This window comes from Eptatretus burgeri, chromosome 4, assembly GCF_056783735.1.
Source record: "Eptatretus burgeri isolate ZD-2024b chromosome 4, Ebu_testis_v1, whole genome shotgun sequence".
NCBI classification, from domain to species: domain Eukaryota; kingdom Metazoa; phylum Chordata; class Myxini; order Myxiniformes; family Myxinidae; genus Eptatretus; species Eptatretus burgeri.
In genome coordinates, this window is record NC_140964.1 from 47465423 (window position 1) to 47482922 (window position 17500).

At 42.6% G+C, this 17500-nt stretch overlaps 1 protein-coding gene across 5 annotated transcripts in view; it reads left to right on the plus strand.

Annotated features, from left to right (window-relative positions):
- LOC147027969 (RNA-binding motif, single-stranded-interacting protein 3-like) overlaps window positions 1-17500 on the plus strand; it is an 870038-nt gene that overhangs the window by 767146 nt on the left and 85392 nt on the right. For all 5 annotated transcript variants that reach the window (XM_085877867.1, XM_085877866.1, XM_085877868.1 and 2 more), the window contains one exon: window positions 5775-5866. In XM_085877867.1, coding sequence (XP_085733993.1) covers window positions 5775-5866 — 92 coding nt within the window. The remainder of the gene's footprint in view (window positions 1-5774; window positions 5867-17500) is intronic.

The window sequence follows — 17500 nt, forward strand, 5'->3', positions numbered from 1 at the left end:
GAAAGTTTTGCTTGTTTACCTCCACGGACAAGTGAGCATGGCATTCGTCCGTCATGTGAAGTTTTTTGAGGAAGTCTGCATCTTCCTCCAACTTTCCTGAGAACCATTTTGCAAAGTCTAGTCGTTTGCGTTTCTGTTGATCAGTGAGCACCGTTTCTGTTTGAATTTTTTATGAAAAGGCATGAATGTCTTGGCGAAGGATCCTCTGAACGGTGCTCTTATGAATGTTTGTCTTGGCAGAAAGTCGTCGAATCGATTTTTTGGACTCTGAACCATTTCCACATTTTTTTTCATTGCGACCTGTCCTCTTCCGACCACTGTGACCCTTGTGAAGGTCACAGATGGTTCCCACATTGGTAAACTTTGCGATCGTGCACTTTATTGTCCGAAAGTTTGGTGCATGGCGCAAGTGGATACCGAAATGTCTCGAGTAAAGACGTTGCACCTGTATGACACTTTTCGTCTGGTGCCAAAGTTCAACAATTTTCGTCCGTTGTTGTACGGTCAGTCTTGGCATTTTTCTGGCGCTTGCTTGGTATCAAAATAAACTTCAGGGTGTCTGCAACAAGAAATGAAGCATTAGTGACAAAATTACTGCTTTTTTAGCATCAAACGAAGCATTTTAAAAGTTGTATATTTTTTTGGGACACCATATATATATATATATATATATATATATATATATATATATATATATATATATATATATAATATGAGTATATCCATAACAAATAGCTACTCTTCTAATCTTATCTTGTATGTTGATGATCATGACCCAAATACAGTGGATGTACAGTATATGCCTGGCTGTGGCTGTATGACTACATGGCTGTCTGGCTTGTGTCCACCTGAAATTCCATTATTGATATGGTCGAGTAAGGAGGTTCTGTGCTTATGAGCACTGCTTTATTAGTGACATCTCTCTTTGATATTGTTTTCAATACTGTACACCTGCCAGTCAGATTTTCTTTCTTTTCGTGGGGGGGGGGGAGGTGAGGGGTGGGCTGAACACAAAATATAGTCTCATGGAGGAACAGGAAGGTGACATGGCAGAGGGCATAAAGGCTGTGCACACAGGCAGTTGGACAAAACACGTGAGGGAGTGAATGATGAAAGAAAGGAGAAGAAGGAAAAGGGAGCAACATCCTCAGTGATGGAAGATGATGTGAGATGGTGGTCCATTGCAATCTTGAAGCTGTTGAGGGAGGAGCGGAATTGTACCACCTCAGAAATGGTGTTCTAAAAGATGGAGAAAAGAGTACAGGTTAGCAGCAAGTCTGAATTTTTCGGAATTTATCAGGTGGGTGGGGGAGGAGGGAGGGGGTGCTGGAAACTGGGGAGGGTCGTAGGGTCGAAAGAGCAGAGGAAACAAGACAGGAACAGAGTTTGTAAACAAAACGGTGGTCACCAACCTGCCTGTGATGGAAGAGTAACAGGCCTTGTGCTTCATCTATTTTGTAGGGGATGCCAATACTGTTAATCGCTTTGGATTGCACAGCATTGAGGAGAAAGAGGTGAGAAGCAGAGGCACTAGGTGAAGACTAGTATTCCGCTTAGCCTTGTATATCATGAGAACTTCAGATTTTCCAAGGAAAGACCGTGAGATGGAGCATGCCCAGTCTTTGACCTCCAATTGGAGGTCAGTTTGGGTACATAATCTGCTCAAGAGTGGTCATAGCCGATCAGGAGGCCAAAAGCTGAAGAGACTGAACCTCTTCCACTGGTTGATTCTGGAAATATATGTTACTTTATGAGATGATATTTCCAGAGAGACAGAGTGAAAATATGAGATTTCCCCATATTGAATGATATACAGTATTCCATTTGTCAGACCTGATCATATCTGAAGTATCTGATCCTTTCCTGTGAACAGAGAGAGAAGTAGCTGCATGCTGCCATCTTGTTGTGACTGAGTACAGACTGGCAGAAAGTGGAGACATCTACCAAGCGGAAAGGAGGGTTTTTCAGGCCATCAGATAAGTCATTTAGGTAAATGAGGAGCAAGACCAGGCCCAAGGTGTGCTGCCTTGAGGGACTCCAGCCTCTCCCTGGGAGATGACAAGATTTGATTGAAGGCTACATGCTTACTGCTTGATTGGAGGAAGTCAGAAAATCAGGAATGAAGGTGGCCTCAGATGTCACAGGTAAAGAGCTTGGCAAAGTTGTGTGCCAAACTGTGTTGAAGTCCATATATTTGTCCAGAAAGACAACCCTGACCTCATGTTTAAGATTCTGGGCCCCCATCCATTGTTAATAGAAAAGCAGCATGCGGTTCAAAGTTGACATCCAGGATGGAATCCAAATGATGATCTGAGATTAGGCTGTATGAGAAGAGGAATGACTTGTTGTCAGCTGCATTGATTGATTGCACGACCTTGCTTTAAGATTGGGAGTAGGCTTACTGGTCTGTCATTGAGAAGATCCGTTTTGCACCCTTCTTGTGTATGGGAGTGATGTTGGCTGTTCAGTGGCCTAAGGTGAAGGACAGGCTGAAGAGAACAGACAGAAGAGAAGCGAGAACAGTGCTGCAGGATTTGATGCCATCTGGGCCTATCACCGAGGCTGTCCAGAACATTTTCTCCCTTCTCGTGTGAAAAAGTCACAGTGTGGCAGGAGGGAGGTAAGATGAGGGCAGAGAAGGATGGGTTGTGCACACGAGCTTTGAAGACAAACACATCGTTGAGACATCCTGCCATGTTTCAAGCAGAGTCTGCAGTGAAGCTATCTACTCAGCTGAAAGGGAAGATTGAAGGGGAACAGACATCAGAGACAGACTTTGACGAGCTGAACTATTTCACCCTAAGTTTGTAACTTTATATTAAATTGGAATGTAACTTACTTGGGTGAAAATATAATATCTTAAGTCAAAAGACACATTTTAAAGATACTCCGGTCGACCTTTGTTATAAGCACATGTGATGTCACTTTCACTGTCCATACCTTTCCTGCATCCATCTTTGCCTCCAATCACCCATTCCATTGTCGTTTTGATGATCCATCAGACACCTCCTTTTCTCCGACAAAGGTTTAACACCTGTAACGGCAGCTTCTCCTTGCTTCTCACTGCAGTTAGCAAGCCTCAGTCAACATCCTGTTAATTTCCTCCATTCATCAGATATTGTGTTACCAAAAGTTTTTGTACAATAATGAAAAATGCAGCATTATAAAGATGCAATCTTTAATTCGTTTTTGGAGAAGGCATCAGTCTGCCTTTGAAAGGCTGTCCCAATACTTTTGATAATGTGCTGCAGTGTGCTGGCTGATGTGTGGGAGTTTGTGAAGGCCACTGCATCAAGCAATTGCCATGCTTGAGTCGACATTTCTGTGAGCCTGAGGAAGATGTCTTAATGAGGTTTATGATGCCAAAATAGACACACGATACAGAAAGGCCTGAAGGAAAACACGTCGCCATTTGTTGTAATCACTCATTGACCCGTGCATCAGGAGGCAAGGCGAGAACTCATCCCAACCCCGTTTTTGTTCATGGAGTGTGTCAGAGTTCAAGCGGATCACCAGTTTTACGATGAGCAGGCATGGCCATCATTGCTGGCTTCACCCACCGCTCTGCCCTGGCCTATTGGAAGTCGTCCAGGCATGCATTTGGAATCGGGGGCCCAGTGTTACGGTCAATCTTCCCACCTCTAGGGATGCAGCATGGTAGTGGAAGCTACCTTCGCTGCAACTATAAATAATATATACTTTGTTTCACTTGCTGGCCCAGACACTTGTACTAGTTAAGTGTTACAAAGCACTTGGAGAAGTCGCTCGTTGTCCTAGAATTGCCTGTGGCAGAGCCTGCAAAAGCTGTGGCTAAGACCGGGATACAGTAGTACCGAAATTCCTCAGAGAAAATCCAGGTTTAGACTGGAAAAACTCGATCTAATCGAACGCACGTGGTTTGCACTTCAACAGAGCCACCTCATTACTGAGTCCGTGTTGAAATAGATTCCGGCATCCTTTTGTGCTTTTGCAGGCAATACCAATGGCGTCCTCAAAATAGTTATCCATCGCTTGGCAAGGTTGCAGTACTTTCAACCTTACACGTTGAACGAGTAACAAAAGCCAAGCGTCTCACCTCGATATTGTGAACTGAAAGCTTGAAACTAAACCTGGGGTGGAACAGGTTAGCAGGGGTCACAGACAAATGCTTCTGGGGGTCATAGGTTGAGATTCGAACAAACAGGATCAGAGATGTTTTGACAAGCAGATATGGACGGGGATCAGAGGGAGAGGTTCCAGTTGTTTGAAATGCAGATGCGTGCCAGAAAGGAGTTGTGAATATTTGTTTGCACTTTTGTGTTGGTACCAACTCCTGCATAAATTGCTCCTTCTCTCTTTTTCCACATTCTCTCCCTCTATGCTAAAATCGTGTACGTACATCATTGTGTTGCATGCATTCATAGGTAACGTTTTGAGGTCGTCGATTTAAAGTGGTTTTCTGAGTTTGACCTCTTTTGTTTGCTCATGTCAGGGCATCGAAGCAGCTTTGTGCTTGTTCCCCATTACAAATCATGACGTTTAATTTAATAAATGATCGAAAGTTAACACTGGGTTGAGTTGTAGTAAAAAAAAAAAAAAAACATTTAATAAAGGACTGCAACCACTTTGAGAGGGCACTCTTGTTAATTATGCCTCCTTCCCACAGTACCAGGTTCATTTGAGTTTTCCTACAATTAGAAGTGCAACACACAGGTGATGATGTCTCTTGATTGGAGGAGAAATATGTTCATCGCACTCTAATTATTATTTGCCCCGTCACCCCAACCCCAATCAAAAACATTCTGTGGGATTTCAATCGGTCAAGCAATCCTGGCTCAATCCACTGAGTCAACCATATTGCCATGGAAACTGCGGTTTTGGAAGCAACAGGTTTCAAGACTTAAACTGCGGTTTTATCAGGAATGCTTCAGTTTGCTGATATTCCTCGCCCAGTCACTTGCGGCTGTGCCCATGCACTCGATGCACGCAGTCGTTTTGATCATACATCTCACTCCCGACCTCCACGGTTGGATTTGCGACTCCTTTCCCTTTGCGGCGCCATATAACCGCCCTCAAAATTATTCCAACCGCACGGCCCAGCGTCTCGGCACTTGTTTGATTCTGGATTAAATTATGAGTGTCATCAATCACCTGCTTGAGAAAAGGCATTTCGGATTGTGGCTCTGGCAAGACTAATGACTTTTAGGAAATTGCCCTTGGGTTGCATTAAAACGTAGGAATTGCCAAAATGATTTCACCTGACAGGCCTCTGAGGCTGATTAACGCCTTGCAGCTGAATTTTAATTTCTCGTGCTTAATTTTCATGTAACTCACCAGTCAAATATCATTTAATCATCATTTTCATGCATTAAATTTTCCACTCAACATTATACTTTCTGGCCATTAACATGCTTGCTGATGCATTGACTCAAGGAAATTCAAGTGCGCTTTCGTATCTCGTCGTGATTTTGTTGAAAAAGAGAATCCTCCTTTGTATGTATTGCCCTCAAATTAACTTCGACCACTTTCCCAGGACGTCCTTTGTACGCCGAAAAGGTGCTCCATAATTAATTAGCCTCTTTTTCAACTTTGACGTTTTAACCTTTTGACAGTACCTTAATATCAACAACTTGCACTTGGATTGCTTTGCTGTGCAAACCTTCACATCAGTCTTTGTAGTTATTGTTGTTGTTGTTGTTGTTCTTTTTATACTGGACTATATTTATCGTATTACAGATGGCATGCAATTATGTTTTTTTGTTTCCCTGTGCTCATCCCTTTGACCCACACTGTAGGCTATGGCTTTGTGGATTTTGACAGCCCCGCAGCAGCGCAAAAGGCCGTCGCTGCCCTGAAAGCTAACGGCGTCCAGGCACAGATGGCAAAGGTAAAGTTTGAACTTGCATGGATGACGTTGTGGTTAATCTGCTACTCTGAAGAAAATAATGTCCTGCTCCTGACTTATATCGACCTTAAATGCTATGCAGAGTGCTGAGTTTCTCCAGAGTACTGGGTTTCTCCATGAACCTGCTTCCTTTACACGTTTGTTTTAATATGCCATGCTCTGACCCTGCATGGAAACGGACTTGATTTGGGGTTATCTTTATTTGTTGGCAGCACACAGCTGCAGATATCATAATTTGCTGGGGGTGCAGCTTAATTGCTGATTCAGTGCCCCCTGTAGGTTTGAGCAGGGATTTGTAATTTGTTTCAGGGTGCCGGCGATAGCTCGTCTAGTCTTCTTGAAGGACACCGTGAAATCTTTAAGGTCCACAAACTAATGCTGGCAGATGGGACGCCCGTTCTAACGTCCATCTGAGAGACGGCACACACATTGATGCATCACCCTGCCTACGAAACAATAGGATGGCAATTGATAGCTGTTGGGATTTGAACCCCAGCTAGACAGTTCAGAGGCGAGTGCACGTACCTCTAGGCTGTCCTACCAGTGTTAAGAGGAAGTGAGCATGTAGGTCCAATTTATTTTGCCCTACTTTTGCTTCACTTGTTGTTGAACCTTTTGAATCGTTGAGTGAATATGCCCACATCATCTGCATATTGAAATGTTATTTAAAGCTTTTAACTTCAGAGTTTTACTGTACACTGATTGTAGCTTCATAAGGAATCCAGGTAATAACAGTTGCTAACCTGTGCTGTGGCACAAGAAGTATGGCATTTATTGTGTCATGTGATTACACATTGCACATCACAATGTTAAATCTGCTGGCAAAGGAAATGAGCAGCCATTATGGCACTTCAAACAGTCATGATTCAATACAAGGCAGTCTATTCTAACAGTATATTTTACGTGGTACCGAAGAGACACGTTGTCATCGGATGAATCTTTGGTGATGTCATGGACGGGACTGAACATTCAGCCAGAAATTGCAGTCTTTATACACTTTGTTTGCCTTCTAAAGCTGCTTTAACTCCCATGATGTTCTGGAATTGCTTAAAGTAACCAGCTTGGCAACCGTCCTAAAATCCAAGCTTTAAAAACATTTTCACAAAGTTTGATTCTTTTCCGCTCCGTCCAGTCGCTCGAGTGCTTTTCCTTGGAACACATAAATTTTCGGCTTGCACATGCGGTCTTGCCCTCTGCTATCGGATACCACCGTGAAATGTTTCCATTTGTCAGTGAGTGTATTGCTCAACGTTGTCTTGCATTGTCGTCAAAATTTCAACTGGAAGGTCTTCGGAGCTGTTGACGTATGATTTACTCGAAGCGATGAGGCAGTGAAAGGGAGGCTTTGGAGGTCGAAGATTCCACCAACTTTGCATGAATTGTATTCATACGTCACCTTTCCTCATCAGGGTTACCAGTAGGCAACCTCATTTTGGAAAACACAAACCATTCCTTGAGGTTGCATTGCAAGGACCGTCTCAACGAAGCCGAGTAGCAGAAACTGCGATTTTTATCACATGTTCTTAGTTTCTTCTGTTTTTTTTGCCAAATTGCCATTCATGATGCTGATTAGGCTGAAAACAGCTCAAACCACTTACAATTTAATCATCCACTGGGATGGCTGATCCGGAGAAGCAGTTATTTTTTTCTCTCTCTCAGGTTTGAACGGGTGTATTAATTATTCTGAAAATGGAGCTGTTTAAAAGATCTGTCACTCACAAGTTTTCTTAAAATCAAAGGTTCCCAGAGAACACAAGTGATTGCACACATGTATTATCACAACATACTTATCTTTGTGGGAAGGTTTAGCCATGTAAGTTGGTGCATGATTGTCATCATAATAACAATTGTTATAATTATTATAACATCACCAACAACCACCACCACCAAACGGGAGTGAGCATGTCCAATGTGCAGAGTGCCTTGTGGCTCATTTATAACTTGCCAGAACTTTCAGCCTCCGTTCTTCTTAATGCGGCACCAGAACCGTGACTTATTCAGGGATGTGCCAGTCATCTTGTGGTGAGGACATCGTGCAGGCATCCCAGAGAGGGTGCTGGTTTGAATCCAGCTCCATCTGCAAGCAGCAGTGTTAAGGATTTTGGATTCCAACATTCAGGAAATCCAACTGGTTTCAGGAGAATTATATTGTTGCCGTGGAATGTTGTCTGAAAATCCAGCTCACTCATTAATTATCTTGGGAGATGGGGTAAACTGCCTTGCCCCTTCTGGTCTGGTGTGTATGAGATGCCAGTGCACACAATGTGCAGGTTTGCTTCTAATAGCAGGCACCCCCACCCTCTGGGCGAGAGTACCTTTCTCATGTTATAGGAGTGCGGACTCAACCTCAGGCCAGAGAACATGTGTGCTTGTCTGCTGGCCTTGGGTGGCCACTTAAAGCCATTATTAGGGTTGAAAGCATAGGTAGAAACAGGTTTGGAATCTCTACGTAGGCCCAAGAACTGTTAAATGTCAATTTTGGAGTTTTAGTGACATCCATGTTTGTTCCATTATCATAAGATTGCCCATGGGGAAACTTGGGATTGGCACGAAAATGTTGCTTCTGATAAGGCAGTGCTGTGGCCACAAATGCCTCCGAATTAAGAAGATACAAAAAGAAACGGCGTAAGCAACCGTTGCCTGCAGTCATGCAAAAATCAACTCGCTCAAAATGGAATTCTGGCCTTTTCTAAATCCATAAGGCTAATCCAGGCTGGTAGGATAGCCAAGAGGTATGCACTCCCACCTCTGAGCTGTCTCGACTGGGTTTGAATCCTGACCCAGCTACAAACTGTCATCCTGGTGTTTCACATACAGGGCGAGGCTTCAGTGTGTGTGCTGTTTCTCAGATGGATGTTAAACGAGCATCCTATCTGCTGGCATTAGTTGGCGTATGATAAAGATTCCAAGATTTGTCCTTCATGACGAGTAGGTGAGTTATCACCAGCAACCTGAAACAAATTACAAATTATTGCCTGAACTGCAGGTAGCAAGTGATCTGGCCTTCTTGGAGGTTCCTTAACACCAGGTTACGTCGCTTTGCTATCTCCAAATGTGGTTGCTGTCTGGGCAGCAGCTTCTGCACTCCAGATTGGCCACGTAGTTCACACATTTCATGTGAACTGCCTTCTTCAGATCTCAAGGGCAACTTTCTTCAAAAAATTCCACTCTTAAATCCACTTTGAATAAATAAATAAAAGTACTCCATGGTGATGTGATCACTCTTGCCGATGTGTCTATTTTTTATGACATAATGTGATTAACCATTCACGAGTATGAGAAAGTTCAAGCATAGAGCCCAAAATTCTCACCTCATTGCAAGAACAGAGAACTCAAAATTCTCACTTCATTGCATTGACCTTGATCCAAACAAATAACGATTGTAGTAAATGGGACTACATGAACAGATGAACAGTCAAACAAGCTGCTTGATGAACTTTGAGTTGGGTTGGATGGAGTTAAGATTTGCTGGGTTTTTTCTTTCTTTCTTTCTTTCTTTCTTTCTTTCTTTCTTTCTTTCTTTCTTTCTTTCTTTCTTTCTTGGGGTCGTTTCCTTTTGTTTCCAACTTTGCATCAAAGTCTCATCGAGGAATGATTTGCAGGTTGGAGTTGATGAATTGTGCTCAATATTATAGATAATAGTGTAAACAAATAAGATGTAATTTTTGTCTCTTTTTTTTTTTTCCCCCATGCTGGAGATAAATTGTTGAAAAGAACAAAAGCCAAGATGTTCTTTGCCCCCAACAACATTGACGTGCCATTATATGAAATTGATAGGGAGTGCTTCCTGAAGTTGGTTTAACAACCTTCTACCATGAATGGCGAGCTGCAGAAATCACTGGGATGAAATTGATACTGAATGGTACATCTGAGTTCTATTGGTCACAAACACACTTAATAAAGCAAAACTGAATGAAACCCGAGGAGAATCTGGAAGTGAAAAAGTAGCAAAATATACCGGCAGGGTGCTGGCAAAGCGTGCACGATGAGCTAGTTACTCTACAGACGACATGAGGAGCTCTACATACACTAGTTGTGTGCAAATCATAAGGGAAGCTTTTCTGCTGAGTTTCATCCTCATCACAGGTACCAAAGTAAGGAGTTGAAAAATTATTTTGGAATCTTGAAAGAACGACCTGATAAATAAATAAATAAAAATGCTTCAAAGAGAACCCGACATCGCATCGCCAATTTTTCCAGGATTTGAAAGGAAACTTTTAATTTTGCTTTTGATTTAAGACTGGATTAAAGTGGTTAAAGGCACATATATAATGCAATTGTTTTTTAATCGAAAGAAATGCTTCCTTTCAAAAGTTCCTACTAATGAAGCACCATCATTGTGATGTCATCACTACCAATTTTAAGTCTGACTTGCTGAACTGCTGGCTCAGTCATATTCCATGCGAAGAGAGGCACACGCCATGGGAATGCTCTGCTGCTGTCACCTGTAAGCTCGTTATAAATTTGCTGACTTCTGGTGCAGGCAACGCGAACGTGGAGAGGACAGCTATTTTATTCTGTATTTTTGCAGTCTCTTTTATTTTTCTCCTTTATTTTTCTTGCTTTTTGGTCGAGCCTTCCCTTCATCCCACACAAAGTTCTGAGGATCATACGCGAGGAATGTTGAGGGCTTATCCAACCAGAGCCAGTTGAAAGGCGGCATTGTATGCATCATTTTGCTGAACAGCTGAAACAATTCTCTCCGTTGTTAAGTTGTTCAGCTGTCAGGCTGGGAAAGCCTCCATTTTGACCGTAGGATTTGTGTTACTTCATGCCGCAGTGCTGCGAGGCCTCTGCCAGCCAACTGTAAAACTGTGACGCCGACTGATCCAAAGTGATAAACTACCTGTGCAAACGACTCTCCGCTATATGTGAGAGCCCTTTGTACTAAAACCCAGAGGGAGGATACCATTGGGTTTGAAGCCGAACCATTTTCACGACGGATTTTCAACACCAAATCTACAACTGTATTCTCACTTTTAATACAATTATTTCATCTTTAGCTTCTCTTTTCTGCAGTGATAAAATTTGAACCGTTGGTGCTGTTTTTTTGCGACAGCAAAGACAAACTGAGAACAGTTGACAAAATTAAGAGGATGTTGATTTAGGTATGCTAACCACCTTTGGAAGCAAGGAGAGGTTGACGTTTCAGGTGTGAACCCTTCATCGGAGCAAAAGATCATGAGAGGTTAACGGGTTAATACCCGAAATGTCAACTTCTCCTTGCTTCCCACCACGATTAGCATACCTCAATCAACGTTCTGTTGATTCCATCCATTGTTCTACCTGTCCACCGACACACATCGACATGAGCTTTGACCATCAAAGTTAGTCCTTCATTGAACAAAGAGCATGTTATTTTCAGAACATTGTTGGATTTCTCATGATCTCATTGAATCCCAAAGATCTTGGAGTGTTATGCTTCATCATGCAGCACAAACAGATTAAGATGGATCCCAATGAGGCAGGCCAGTCATCCATAACAGGTCCATCCAGGGAATTTAGAAGTTTACTGAAGGTGTTGGCATAAACACATACTTTTTTGCAACATACTATCTTTAATGTGCACTTTGAAATCACGATGGCCAGCTATGTATGTATATATATATATATATATATATATATATATATATATATATATATATATATATATATATATATATATATATATATATATATATATATATATATATATCTTCTTCTTCTTCTTCTTTCGGCTGCTCCCGTGAGGGGTCGCCACAGCGGATCATCCGTATGATCCGCATAGTGATTTGGCACATGTTTTACGCCGGATGCCCTTCCTGACGCAACCCTGGTCGCCTCTTACGACACAGGGATAAGGTACACCTATTTTAACCGGGGTATACACCGGCCCAGTATACTGGTACTCATTTATGTATATATATATATATATATATATATATATATATATATATATATATATATATATATATATATATATATAGATATAGATTGATAGATAAATATAGATATAGATTGATAGATAAATATAGATATAGATTGATAGATAAATATAGATATAGATTGATAGATAAATATAGATATAGATTGATAGATAAATATAGATATAGATAGATTGATATATATATATATATATATATATATATATATATATATATATATATATATATATATATATATATATATATATATATATACAGTGGGGAGAACAAGTATTTGATACACTGCCGATTTTGCAGGTTTTCCCACTGACAAAGCACGTAGAGGTCTGTAATTTTTATCATAGGTACACTTCAACTGTGAAAGACGGAATCTAAAACAAAAATCCTGAAAATCACATTGTATGATTTTTAAATAATTAATTTGCATTTTATTGCATGAAATAAGTATTTGATCACCTACCAACCAGTAAGAATTCCGGCTCTCACAGACCTGTTAGTTTTGTCTTTAAGAAGCCCTCCCATTCTCCACTCATTACCTGTATTAACTGCACCTGTTTGAACTCGTTATCTGCATAAAAGACAGCTGTCCACACTCAATCAATCAGACTCCAACCTCTCCACAATGGGCAAGACCAGAGAGCTGTCTAAGGACATCAGGGACAAAATTGTAGACTTGCACAAGGCTGGGATGGGCTACAGGACGATAGGCAAGCAGCTTGGTGAGAAGGCAACAACTGTTGGCACAATTATTAGAAAATGGAAGAAGTTCAAGATAACAGTCAATCTCCCTCGGTCTGGGGCTCCATGCAAGATCTCACTTCGTGGAGCCTCAATGATCATGAGAAAGGTGAGGGATCAGCCCAGAACTACACGGCAGGACCTGGTCAATGACCTGAAGAGAGCTGGGACCACAGTATCAAAGAAAACCATAAGTGACACACTACGCCGTCATGGATTAAAATCCTGCAGCGCACGCAAGGTCCCTCTGCTCAAGCCAGCGCATGTCCAGGCCCGTCTGAAGTTTGCCAATGACCATCTGGATGATCCAGAGGAGGAATGGGAGAAGGTCATGTGGTCTGATGAGACCAAAATAGTGCTTTTTGGTTTAAACTCCACTCGCCGTGTTTGGAGGAAGAAGAAGGATGAGTACAACCCCAAGAACACCATCCCAACCGTGAAGCGTGGAGGTGGAAACATCATTCTTTGGGGATGCTTTTCTGCAAAGGGGACAGGACGACTGCACCGTATTGATGGGAGGATTTTGGGGCCATGTATCGCGAGATCTTGGCCAACAACCTCCTTCCCTCAACAAGAGCATTGAAGATGGGGCGTGGCTGGGTCTTCCAGCATGACAACGACCCGAAACACACAGCCAGGGCAACTAAGGAGTGGCTCCGTAAGAAGCATCTCAAGGTCCTGGAGTGGCCTAGCCAGTCTCCAGACCTGAACCCATTAGAAAATCTTTGGAGGGAGCTGAAAGTCTGTGTTGCCCAGCGACAGCCCCGAAACCTGAAGGATCTGGAGAAGATCTGTATGGAGGAGTGGGCCAAAATCCCTGCTGCAGTCTGTGCAAACCTGGTTAAGAACTACAGGAAACGTCTGATCTCTGTAATTGCAAACCAAGGTTTCTGCACCAAATATTAAGTTCTGTTTTTCTGACGTATCAAATACTTATTTCATGCAATAAAATGCAAATTAATTATTTTAAAATCATACAATGTGATTTTCAGGATTTTTGTTTTAGATTCCGTCTTTCACAGTTGAACTGTACCTATGATAAAAATTTCAGACCTCTCGGTGCTTTGTAAGTGGGAAAACCTGCAAAATCGGCAGTGTATCAAATACTTGTTCTCCCCACTGTGTATGTGTATATATATATATATATATATATATATATATATATATATATATATATATATATATATATATATATATATATATATATATATATATATAGATCCTCCTCTTCTTCTTCTTTCGGCTGCTCCCGTTAGGGGTCGCCACAGCAGATCATCCGTATGATCCGCATAGTGATTTGGCACATGTTTTACGCCGGATGCCCTTCCTGACACAACCCTGGTCGCCTCTTACGACACAGGGATATGGTACACCTATTTTAACCGGGGTATACACCGGGCCCAGTACACTAGTACTCACTTCGCCGAGCTTGGAAGAATGACAGGCTGAGTCAACCTCCTGGTGTGTATTAATTCAAGCAGCCAACGGGACTTGAACTCAGGACCTTTTGGATCCCATGCCGCTGCCCTAACCACTGCGCCAACACCAGGCTATATATATCTATATGTATGTATGTATGTATATATATATATATATATATATATATATATATATATATATATATATATATATATATATCTATCTATCTATCTATCTATCTATCTATCTATCTATCTATGTATAAACATACACACAGGGTGTTTCAAAAAGAGTGATGCAACTTTAAATGTTTATTTACAAAGAAACAGAAGCCTCAGCAATGTGAACCAAACAGTTCTTCAAAGCTTATGACATGGTATTTTCTATCAGTGATTGCTATTGCAGTAAGTACTTGCTCGAGTTGATGAGAGCCCAAGGTCTAAAATTGGCATTTACGCAAAATCCTTGTAATTGACGTTCTCGATGTGTGCCCTCCGCGGTTCAGGCAGACATTGATCCTGACTCCAAAGTTCTGTCCAACTTTCCTGTCGGTCACATGTGGCACTACCTAGAGGTAGTCCGACACCTGCTTCAGATCATACAGTGTGGCAGGGCGGTTAGCATAGACAGAGCCCTTGGCAGCTCTACAGAGCCAGTAGTCCAGAGGGCTCCATCCTGTCACTAAGCCAGTTGCACATCTCAAATCTCCTTCTCATGTCATCTTGACTCAATTTATGCCTAATAGAGATGATGTATGGGAAAAGCTTCAGTTCCTGAGTGAGGATATGCCAGACTGATGTTGATTTGATGCCAAGCTCCTGGGAGCGCAGGCGGTGGGACTTCTTGGGACTGTCCACTGCAGAATCCCGCATGATATCAATGTTGGCTTGACTCCTGGTCACTGGCCTGCCACTGTTGCCCTTGCTCTGGTTGTGCACTGTACCCTTGTATTCACAATGTTTCACAATACGTTGAATGGCATAATTTGTGGGTCCATCACGTGTTCTGAGGTTGTATTCCTGGCAGAACATCCGGCGGGTGTCGAAATATGATTTAGTCTCACACCACAGAGCCACTACTTTTGTCTTCTGCTTCACTGTCAATGACATAGTTGAGCGATGGAGCTAGAAATGGCAGGGAACAAACACCATGATAGCATGACCAAACCCTGAAAAGGAAAACGGTATAGGTCAAAAAACAAAGAAATAGCAGGAAGTCAAAGCTGTATCAATCTTTTTTAAACAATATATATCTATGTATGTATTTTTGGGGGGGGATAAGATTGGGGCGATTGGGATGACACCTTTTTAAAGAAGAAGGCGCCTCCAACCAAAGTAAAAAACTAGATCGACTCCGCTAATTTGAGCAAAAAAGCGAGAGCAGACCCGGTCTCGGGCAACGTTTCACCGACTTCGCATCCAGCTTCAACAGCCACATTAGACTCTTGTGCTTGATGAAGCCGGCTGCGAAGACGTTGCCTGCGTTGCCTGAGACCGGGTCTGCTCTCGTTTTTTTTGCTCAAATTAGCGGAGTCGATCTAGTTTTTGACTTTGGTTGGAAGTGCCTTCTTCTTTTCATATATATATATATATATATATATATATATATATATATATATATATATATATATATATATATATATATATATATATGTTGTTGATGTTCGTCTTTCGGCTGCACCCGTTAGGGGTCGCCACAGCGGATCATCCGTTATGATCCGCATACTGATTTGGCATAAGTTTTACGCCGGATGCCCTTCCTGACGCAACCCTGGTCACCTCTTACGACACATGGATAAGGATTGGGTTTCACCATGATTCCGGGCTGCCCAACACCCCCTCATGGCGCGGCCCAGTGCAGAGCACCCGTCATCAAGCGATCCTCCAACCCGAGCCTCCGAGTCGCCGGATTACAGGCGCACGCCACTACGCCCGGTAAACATACATATGTATGTATGTATGTATATATATATATATATGTATATATATATATATATATATATATATATATATATATATATACATATATATATACATATATATATATATATATATATATATATATATAAATATAAATATATATATACATATATAAATATATATATATATATATATATATATATATACATATACATATACATACACATACACATACATATATACATATACATACAAATATATATGTATATATTGTTGCGGGCCGGGGACCGTTGGCGAGAACGACCGCTCAGTGGGGGAAGTTACGTCGTCTCCCATCAGACTCCCGGAATTGTAGGTCATCGCTCACGGATAACTCCGTGAGTCGGCGGGTCGCTTAACCGACCGTGGACGACAATACCTCTACCGCGTGGCGTAGGGTCTTTTTGTCTGAAACCAATTTACCTAATTAACTACACACTGTGGTCAACTGGAGAACCACGCCCTCGACATGTCTTGCTCGAACCGGGTCACTCTACCGACTGCGGTAGAGTTCAAATTCCCGACTACCAACTCCGGTTCAGGTGCAGTCAAGCGGAACTGCCAAAGCCATGCCGGCTCGGATGAACAGATTAACGGGAACAAAGGCCCGTCTAAAACTCAGATCCGAACCATGCTGGACCAATGAAAGAAAGGACGGAAACGAACTGGGAGCATTTCTACAATTGTTTTATTTACAGCAAGAAGGACACAGAGCAAGCTTATCGCGGATATACAGGAGATGTACAATGATCGAAAACACTTATGCAGTTCTACTTAACAGAGGGCGCCACAAACACACACACACACACACACACACACACACACACACACACACACACACACACACACACACACACACACACACACACACACACACACATAAAACCCAGGTGAATTCCAAGGAGCCTCGCAGCCAGGGAGAGAGACGAGCCGGGGTCACGGCTCGGCGAGGTACCTGCACGTTGGCGGGATGGGGTCCTCCGTGGTGCGGCCCCTGTCAATGGTCATGCAGCTCGGCCCGCAGTAACACGCGTAGGGCAGGGATCAGGGTCGTGGGCAGGACCCAGCGAGAGACCCGGTCGAGGTCGGGTGTCCTCGGTCGTTATCGGAATCGACCAGATGGATCGCTCCACCAACGAAGAACGGCCATGCACCACCACCCACAGACTTGTTAAAAACTCTCAGTCTGTCAATCCTCCTCATTCACCGAACTAAAGACTCCAGCAAAACTCCAACGAACGCCCCAGCGAATGCAGAACTGAACTGAGACTTTTTCCTCAAAGCACGCGAGTCTCAGAGGGTCCCTTCGTAGTTCATCGACCTCCCTCAGCGGGGCTGGGCCTTGGTCAAAACTGAGGTCACTGTCCGCCCTGATTGGACAGGGCCTCCATTGTCCGCCCCTTCTGGGTGGGATTTCGGCCATGCCAGGAGCCCGCCCCCTCCACGCGTGACTGCACTCGCCGAAAAGGTACCTCACAAAGATTTCGCCTCGGAAAGCGAGAAAAAGGTACTGTGGTTCAAATAAGAGGGGAAATAAAGATTTATTACCCGAACTAAAAAAACATGGCAATGCACCC